The 10,537-nt window shown below is 37.9% G+C and overlaps 1 protein-coding gene across 1 annotated transcript in view; it reads right to left on the bottom strand.

Moving 5' to 3' along the window:
• Positions 1-877: 877 nt before the first annotated feature.
• LOC309401279 (vomeronasal type-2 receptor 26-like) overlaps positions 878-10,537 on the bottom strand; it is a gene marked incomplete at both ends in the record, with an annotated part of 22,258 nt that continues 12,598 nt past the window's right edge. The window contains 2 exons of the mRNA XM_081970342.1: positions 878-1,675; positions 9,895-10,186. Of these exons, the coding sequence (XP_081826468.1) occupies positions 878-1,675; positions 9,895-10,186 (1,090 nt within the window). The remainder of the gene's footprint in view (positions 1,676-9,894; positions 10,187-10,537) is intronic.

Genomic DNA, 10,537 nt, shown 5'->3' with positions numbered 1-10,537 from the left:
CATTTAACCTTTCAACTTTTGACTTTTCTGGATGCTAGAAATTAATGACTTACTAAAACCTGCTAAGTTTGAAAATAATAAAGCAATGCATTAAAATACTTCTATAGTTGGTGTTTCTTTGGTCAGTTTTCCAATTCAAAGTTTAGATTTATAATTCCAGATTGCTGAACAAGGGCTTTTGGGGAAACATAAGCTTCAGGGTTGAAATTCAGCAAGTTCTAGCAGGTTCTGGAGAGCCGGTAGTGGAAATTTTGGTTAGTTCAGAGAACCGGCAAATACCATCTCTGGCTGAGTGGGGAGGTAATGGAGATTTTGCAGTACCCTTCCCCTGCCATGCCCACCAAGCCACACTTATGAACGAGTAGTAAAAAAAATGGAATTTCACAACTGAGAAGCGTCCATTAGTAATTTCCTTCCAAATTACTGAGATCTTTAGGAACTGAAATGGATTATTTGAATTGGAGACTGAAATATTTTTCTCCAATGAGAATTTTTTTCCACCCACTTAGTAGAGGAATAATGAAAAATTTCTCAAATCTTATTTCCAATGTCAAGCCCCAAAAATGCTGTAACTACTGAAAATTTTCATATTTTTAAAATCTGAGCTGCAGTATTTGTTTTACTTAGAGAATTCTTCCCAAGGGAAGCAGAATTAGTGCTACCTGATATAATTTTGGAGTCCTGGTTATAGATTTCTTCATATGAATTTTTCTCTTCAATATGCATGAGAAATTTTTGTTAGAAATTTGTGTTGAAATGATAATTATATGTGTAACTGTATAGTACTGAATCAATAATTCTGGCATGTAATGAATCTCACATTATTATTGGAATCAGGGAACCACTTAATGCACCACATCAATAAACAAAACCTTAATCATTTTTTTATTAACTGTCCCTTCGTATTCAAATCAGGCCTAAAAATAATAACATAGCATTTGGGGAAAAAGATGCAGCCCAACAATCCAGCAGCTGAAGCCAAAATGGAGAAGATCTCCACGGCCACCATATATTTTCCCTTTGTACTCAAATATGTTGGAACAAATGATATCCAGACACTACAAAAGACCAACATGCTAAAGGTGATAAATTTGGCTTCATTAAAGCTGTCAGGTAACTTCCTGGCTAGAAAGGCCACTGTGAAGCTGGTAGACGCCAAGAACCCCATGAAGCCAAGGACAAGGTAAAACATGATCGCTGAACCTTCATTACATACCAGGACAATTTCTTCAGCCATGGAGTACATGTCTGAATCTGGGAATGGGGGAGAAATTGCCAGCCACATTGTACAAATGGTGAATTGTGCTATGGAGCAAGATAGGATAATACCTTTGGCCAACCTGTTCCCCAACCATTTCCTCATTTTGGAGCCTGGCTTAGTGGCCATGAAAGCAATAACAACAATGGTTGTTTTCCCCAAAATGCAAGAAAGGGCCACGGAGAAGATGATGCCAAAAGCAGTTTGTCGCAATAGACATTTCATTTGATCAGGTTTCCCAATGAAGAGTAAGCTGCAGAGAAAGGAAAGGAGGAGAGTAATAAGAAGAACATAAGTGAGATTCCTGTTGTTGGCTTTGACTATGGGTGTGTCCTGCTCTTTAATGAAGATTCCCAACACCAAAGCTGTCAGCAAAGAAAATAAGAGACTAACAGTGGCCAAAGTGATTCCCAGTGGCTCATTGTAAGACAGGAAGGTTGTAGTTTTTAGAATACAGAGATTTTGAGCCTTGTTTGGATAATGATCTTCTGAACATTGGAAACAATCAACTGCATCTGAAACAAGAAAGCATTAAGATCTATTTCTGGAAATAGTAATATAGGGGAACAGATAGTTAATAAATAGAAGATTTAATTAATGTTTTGTGATTACAATTCTACCCTGTTCCTCTTTTATGCACATTCTCCTCCCTCTCCCTCTCCCCCTCCCTCCCTTCATTCCCTCTCTCTCTTCTATCTTTCTTGGGGAAATCCTTCATCCTACAACAGAAAAGGGTTTTCATTAGGCTTATCTTTTCATAGTTTTGTTCTGCATTAATCAGAAACAATTATGTGTAATACCTGGAATAGGTCATTTATTTTTGGATTCTCTAAATATTCTTTCATTTTTAAATTTACGGAGCAATGTCATTCATTCAGTCATGACATTAATAGTCCCCTTGGAAGGTTAAATATTAGCATTTTGAATCACAGTTAAGGAGTCTGAATGGTTTTTTTGAAAAGCAAATCTTACCCATCTGGTTTGAAATTTTCCCTTTTGCACAAGGAATACAGTCATAACAGCAAAATGGCTTTCCTTCTATTTTCCTCTTCCTGGTCCCCGAATAGCAATGGTCATTGCATACAGACAGAGGCTGAACCTATCAAGAAATGAAAGCAGGATTTATTAAAAGTCACAATTTTCTATCAGAAAATTCTTTTTCAGGGTGAACTTTACTTTTAAATAATAGGGTATAAGTGTCACAAAACCAGTTGGTTTAGAGCAGTGCTTCTCAAATAGTGGGGCGGGGCCCCCAGGGGGGGTGCGAGGCTCCGTAAAGGGGGCTCAGCTCAAATTATTTTATATATTTTTGTTTTGCAGGTTAAAGTTTTTTTTAATATTGTGTTCCTTTAAATCCTGTGCTCCTTTAAATCTTTTCTGCTACAGTTAATAAAGCTATTCTTTGTTGTAAATTGATCCACATTTCTTTCTTTTTTATTCTCTTATACGTTAATAAGGATACAGTGTTATGCAGAGGTGTACTTATAACAATTTTATAAACAAATGATACTATTTACAGTCGCGAGGGGCGCGCGAAATATTTTCTTCTTCCTGGGGGGGCATGACAGAAAATAATTGAGAAGCACTGGTTTAGAGCAATTGTAATAAATCAGTGGAACTTTTGCAGAAAATGGGAACTAGAATCAAAACTGGGGATAGGAACACTAAAAACTGGAGAGCCTGGAAAAAAGCATCATTTGATGGATGTAAAGATCCAGAATAATTTATTTTTCATGCATAAATTAGGTGGAATTGTAGATGAATTACCTCCCCCTACCCTGAGTTTCAATTCCTTTCTCTACTTTGGCCGCAGCAATGGAGAGGTTTTCTCTATGGGCCAGGGTTAACATGCTCCCTGACATGAGATTTTCCCTTTCTTTTTTCCCTTCCCATCCATGCCAAGAAGATAAGCATCAGTGGTGGATTCCTACCAGTTTGGACCGGTTTGGCCGAACCGGTAGTGGTTTGGCGGCCTGGATCGCTGGAACCAGCAGCGACCCTGGCCTGCCATGCCCCCAAACTGGTTCTCCGGATGGTGCCATAGGTGCCGTCATCTTGTTTTTTGCTTCTGAGCATGCACGGAATATTTTTTATTGCACTGTGCATGTGGGCGCACCGTGTATCAAGCATGTATATGTGACGCACACATGAGCAAACTAGCAGTAGTGACTGTTGGAACCCACCCCTGATAAGCACTAGTTGCTTTCCTTTGGGTGAGCATTGCTTCATGGAAAAGAAGCAATCTAAGAGCCATAGTTTTATCATTCTTCTTGCCATTTGGGGGATAAATTTGAACTTGGCAAAGCCATCCATCCATCCATCTATCCACTTATCCACCTATTCATCTGTCTGTCTATATGTCTGTCTGTCTGTCTATCGGTGTATCGGTCCATCCATCCATCCCTCCATCCATCTGTTCTCGTTATTCAGATCATGTCTTCCTTCATTATCCTTTGTAAATTAATTGCCTTCAAACCATATTCTTGGGGAATATTTAAGATGACATACACCTTTCAATACAAAGACTACAGCTAAAATGGGAGATAATTCTTTTTTCCCACAGGGAAATTGGGGATCAGTAATTAACTTTGAAATGGCAAGTAAATATGTGTTTTCCACCCCACTTTTTCTTATGGAAAGGTAATTGATACATCATCTTTCTGCCTCTGTCTGTCTGTCTGTCTGTCTGTCTGTCTGTCTATCTCCCTCTGTCTGTCTCTCTATGTGTCTGCCTCTCTAGGTATCTATCTATCTATCTATCTATCTATCTATCTATCTATCTATCTATCTATCTATCTATCATCTATCTATCATCTATCTATCTATCTATCTATCTATCATCTATCTATCTATCATCTATCTATCTATCTATCTATCTATCTATCTATCTATCTATCTATCTATCTATCTATCTATCTATCTATCATCTATCTACCAGTATATATATAGGCATATATATATACATATATATGTATATATATAGGCATACCAGGGGTTGTAACACAAATACATACCTACATACATATGTGTGTGTGTGTGTGTGTGTGTGTGTGTGTTTGTGTTACAACTCCTGATATGCCCAAATATGGGAGGGAGCTCACTACTGCCCCTTTCTGTCCTTCGGCTCACTACAGAAGACCATCCAGGCAGAAAACCATATTTTTATTTTTAATGTTGCCTTTTCTATGTTTGTGTTGTATTTGTGCTGATAAATAAATAAAGGGAGACTAGTAGAGATCCATTTGAAGCTATTTAGCTCTCATCAGCTAGCCATAGCCTTACTGGGATTTGTAACACACACACACATACATACATACATACATACATACATACATACATACATACATACATACATACATGCTGGTCTTGTTGTATTCAGATCTTTTTCCATGTAAGATTGAGATTGTCTTGGCAATGTTTCGGCAAGATCCCACTTGCCATCTTCAGGCTGGTGTTTTCTGCTTCAGGCTTGTGCGCTGAAGGCGCTGTCATCTTTCTACAAATCTTGGTGTGTCTGTGTGGAGTGCTGGCTTAGTTGCTGTAAGTGGGTTGATTGGCTGTGTAATTGCATCCGGATTGGTAGATAGAGTTGATGTTTGTAGATTGGTCAGCTGTTTCATATCATCCTGTGTGGCTGAGGTGCTCGCTGCATATCCGTTGTTCTTTTGTGTTGTAACTACCTGGGTGGTGGGTGGGGTTCATTTGTTGAAAAGGGCTGGTTTCCAGATGTCTGGTAGGCAGGAGGTATCATTACATTTATTCATGTTGTGTGGGTGTTTCTCTATTTCGATGGCTTTCATAATTATTCTCTTGTGGAAGTGTTCTGTTTTGGGTGATTAATTTGGTTCCTTCAAAATCAATTTCATGTCCTGTTGCTTTAAGGTGCTGGAAAAGGGAGGAAGTTTTTTTTTCTTTTTTTTCTGACTGCATTCTGAATTAGTCCTAATCAGAAACGAACTCCACAGGAAAAGATTCCTACTAGACCAAACCAACCGGGACCTACTCACTCTTCACCTCAAACTCAGCAACAAAATCCACCCTTCACTCTGGGACAAATTCAAACAACTATCCCTCTGGAGAGCCAAAACAGAAACCTCCTACAAGACCGACACACACACCAACAAACTCCACAGACTAGAAAAACAACAGAAGCCCAACCCCATTCCACAGCAACTCACGAAACAAACAGTACACAACATATCAGACAGGACCCTCACCACAGCAGAAACCAATGTCCTTTCCAGAGGATTCAACTTTGCAGTCGCCCCTAAACGCATCCCCACTGAAAACATCATATGAAGAGTTGAAGCTACCCTCACCAAAATCAACCCAGATGAAGCCAATAAAATCAGAATTGAAGTCACCAATGTCCTCTGCTCCAGCAATCCACCCAGAAGCAATTTACAGAAAGAAGAACAAAAAGCACTCACCAACTTGAGGAAAGACAACAACATAATCATTCTGCCAGCAGACAAAGGCAATGCCTCAGTGGTGGTGAACACGTCTGTGAAGAGATCCAGCAGAGAATCATCTCCAGAGATAAATCATTCAGATGCCCCAAGCTCTATGGCCTCCCCAAGATACACAAAGAAGGAACACCAGTCAGACCCATAGTCAGCTCCATAGGCTCACCTCTACAGAAACTTGCCAAATTCCTCGCCAAACAACTTCAACCCTACAAAGAGTCCATCACCTCACACATACAAAACTCACTCCACTTCATAGAAACAATAAAGAAACAAAACCTACAACCTAGCGACCTACTCATCAGCTTCAATGTGATATTCCTCTTCACCCAAGTGCCTATAAAAGAAGCCTTCACAGCTATCCAGAACAAACACAACCCTCCAAAACACATCCTGGACCTGACCAACCACTGCCTAAACAACACATACTTCATTCATAAAGGACAAAGATACAAACAGATAGAAGGAGCACCCATGGGATCACCCCTCTCACCCATCATCGCAAACTTATACATGGAACATTTTGAAACTAAACCTTAGATAAATCTGAACACAAACACAAACTCTGGCTTAGATATGTTGATGACATTTTTGTGATTGGGCCACACGGCGAAAAAAACTGGACAACTTCCTCACACATATCAACAGCCTACACCCCAAAATATAATTCACCATGGAAATAGGAGCAAACTTCCCTTCCTGGACGTCCTAATCTACAAAAAAAAAAAAAAAAACAAAAAAAAAACACCAATGGTTCCCTAGGACACACCATCTACCGGGAAAAACACACACCAAACACTACTTAAATGCACAATCCCATCACCACCCTGCACAGATCAACTTTGTAGCCAAGACCCTCATCTCCAGAACCAAAGGCCTAGCTGACAAAGACCACCTGAAAACTGAAATTACACACTCTCACAAACATATTACTCTCCAACAGATTCCAAAGAAAAATAATTACCAACCTAATCCAAAGGGAGACTCCCCCCCAAGAACCGAGACACAGAACAGGACAATGGCATCGCCCTCCTCCCTTACATCAAAGGCACCATACATAAAATCAGAAAAATTCTCCATAAGCACAATATTTAGGTAGCTTTCAGCACTGACCAAAAAATAGCCAAAATCTTAAGAAACCCCAAAGACAAGATCCAGCTAGAAAACCAAGGAGTCTACGAAATACCAGGGAAAATCTGCCCTGCCACATACATTGGACAAACTAATAGGAGAATAAATACATGCATTGCAGAACACAAGAACTGAGTCAGAAAAGAAGAAAAAACTTCCTCCCTTTTCCAGCACCTTAAAGCAACAGGACATGAAATTGATTTTGAAGGAACCAAATTAATCTCCAAAACAGAACACTTCAACAAGAGACTAATTATGGAAGCCATCGAAATAGAGAAACACCCCCACAACATGAATAAATGTGATGGTACCTCTCACCTACCAGACATCTGGAAACCAGCCCTAGTCAACAAATGAACCCCACCCACCCCCCAGGTAGTTAGAACACAAAACAACAACAGACACACAGCCAGAACCTCAGCCACACAGGATGATACAAAAGAGCTGACCAATCTACAAACACCAACTCCATCTACAAATCAGGATTCAATTTGGCCTCAATTGTGGTTGCTATTCAAGGACTACCTCTATTTCTTCATGTTTGCAGTTTTCAACTTGACAATTTGAAGGATTAGATCCATTCAAATCAATAATTCTGGAAGCAAGAAGGGATGGGGAAGAACACACATTTTGAAATCTGAGTAGGCTATACCTGGTTAAACATGGCGGGCCAGATGATGTCTTGTGCAGAAATGGTGAACAGCTTATCTGGAGAAGCTGATGGGTCGATCTTTCCAACTTTGACTTTAACAAAACTGTTGTTTGGGAAGGTGACCCAGCTGATAATGTCAAATCCAGTCTCTAAATCTCCATTTTCATTGAAGGAAATTTTCTGTCCTGCTGTGTTATTAAATGAGATAGTTCTCAAATAGTGATGGAGCTAAACAAAAACAGAGGTAGACAATTAATGGGAAAGAAGGAAGGAACGGAAAGAAAAAAGAATCAGTAGTATTAAGTTGAAGGTACTTCATTTAATATGATTGGATACAATAACAGAATAATTGTTTGTTCAACCCTCATCAATATTTCTTCAGATATATCGAATCTCTGCCAAATAATGAGATAATATTTCATCTTAATTCTTTCTTCCATTTTCTTGTAGCATTGTTATATCTTCACAATTACAAAGGTTTCTCAAAACAAGAGAAAAATAGAGTGGCAAGAGACTTAAAAATCATCACTCCAGCATTCTCATTGGCCATAACCTTTGTAGCACACCTTATTGCATTAGACAGAACAGCAAAGGGAAATATTCATTTATTCTTTTATTACCTGCCATGGTTTTTGAGCCAACAATATTTCTCTCCCAACTTCTGCCCATCTCCTGTATTTGGACTTAGGGGAAAGCATGGCTTGTAAAGCATATGCCACACCATAGACTGCATTATAGATGCTGTAACTCTGTCCACTTATGGTGGTATCAAACACAGACTTAGGTAGTTTCTCCAACTTCTCTTCTCCAGTGCACAATATTCTATCTTCATTTAATTTATCTTTAGGAAATGAACATTGAAAAGCCTGCTCCCAGAACTCTCTCATTAAATGGTCTTCTGCTTCTGAAATTGGGTTTCTCATCTGCAAGAACTTATTGAATCCAGAGATCTCCTTGGAAGAAACTATGAAAGATATAACACCATTGAAGGCACGCATATCCATAGTCCTTTGAAATGCAAGTGAGGTAAACTCCATCTGGGCTGGCATTATCCAAACTTTAGCTTTGCTCTCAATGGATGTCTCTACAAATTGTTCAACATAGGGCAACATTCTAAAAAAGACAGTGTTTTGGTTTTCACTATATACGATAATAGCATTGACAGTGCTCTTCATGATAATCAGGTATGTTTTGCGAAAATCTGCAACGACACTTAAAACATTATTAGAAAATGTTTCCTTGACCATCTCTTCTATGAAGTCAAAGCAGACACCATTCTGGGAAAGCAAAGGAACAGCATTTTGTACGAAGCTCTCTCCAATCACATCAGGTTGGGAAATCAGCCCAATCCACGTCCATCTAAAATGCAGCAACAACTGGAGAATACCCATAATCTGTTGATCACCATTTGGGAAAAAGCGATGAAAGAAAGCAGTTTGTATCTTGTCATCTATTGTTGGAGAAGACCCATATGTCAGCTGAACATAGGGAAAAAGAAGAAGAAGCATGGTTTCCGAAAATGAAACATTCATTTTTTAAAAATCTGCTCTTAATGTACGGTTTTCTGTAAACAATCAAGATCTAATCAAGTTCTGAAACAACTGATGTTCAGAATATTTTTTCAACTGTTTGTTACTGTTCTATAAATACAAAGCCAGAGATGTGAGAAACGCATTAATTCAGGAAATGAATTTAAAGAACAAACTAACTATTCCCAAATAATAATATATTGATTTTTTAAAATCATGAATCCTTAATTTGGTTACTAAAATATGGTAAGAAAATGTATTCATAAAATGTATTGGGTGCAATGCAATCCCAAAACAGCTAGAGCACCATCTGAAGACCATTGGCAAATACACTTCAGCAAAGGGCATTTATAACTCAGTCAAAGAACCAACAATTATTAATGGGCTTGGATCAAGACTGAGAAATTAATCAAGTACAGTATCTAAAATATCTCATCTGGCCACCATATTTTTGTTTTCATTTCTCTTTGAATTGCCAATTATTTATTTTCAAATAATAAACTGTAACATAAAATTTATATCATTATTATTATTTTGCTTTGTAAACATTAACTTTATAAATGTAACAGGAGTGGGACAATTGTTTTCAAACTTGTGGGCTTTTGTTACTGTAACCCTAACATTAAAATAATGTTTAGTATTCATGATTCTGGTTTTCTGATCTTGCAAGTCCACAAGAATTACTCCCTCCTCTCCCTTTGCATTCAAAACAACAAGGAAGAGTCCATTCTGAGTTGCTTTCTCAAATTTCTTTTCGGGTTTGGACTCTGATGCTTTTGATTAGATCATTGTCTCTAGACTGCGGCTCTTCCTCCTGGCTCCAAAGCCTATTACACTTTGTTCAAGAGCAAATCTTACCTGTGGCATCTTGTAGACATTCAAGATGTTTGCCATGTAGGGATAGATGTGAGAGTTAGGTCCCGCAATAACAGATATTGCATTATCCTTGGCATCACACTTATAGTTGGGGATGTATTTGCCCCGTGTTGAGAGAAGCTCCATTGAAGCCAAGTATGTCCATCTCGCCAGGAAATAACTATTAGAAATGTGCACACCCAAAGTCACATTGGGTAAAATGTTGTTGTTTTCATTGATCTCTTTCACAGCTAATGCCAAGGCCAGAATATGTTGATAGTTCTGCAGGAAAAATCTGCAATAAGAGATATATACCAAAACATATTTCATTTCTCAAAGAATGTGACATTACATATACTTTTTAAATATTTCAACTAAATACTACACATGCACATAAACTAATCATGTAAATGCTTAAGCACTCAGAAGCTGTACAATGTTCTAATATAACAGTATGAAATCTAATGAAATACTTGGATAATAATTCAAATAGTCTGCAAAAATATTTCTGAGTTATATATATATATATATATATATATATATATATATATATATATATATATATATATATATATATATATATATATATATATATATATATATATATATATCACTTTATTTATTATTTATCAGTACAAATACAACA

The sequence above is a fragment of the Natrix helvetica genome (genome assembly GCF_964273705.1).
Source record: "Natrix helvetica genome assembly, chromosome: Z".
NCBI classification, from domain to species: Eukaryota; Metazoa; Chordata; class Lepidosauria; order Squamata; family Natricidae; genus Natrix; species Natrix helvetica.
This window is presented reverse-complemented; position numbering and strand designations above follow the sequence as displayed.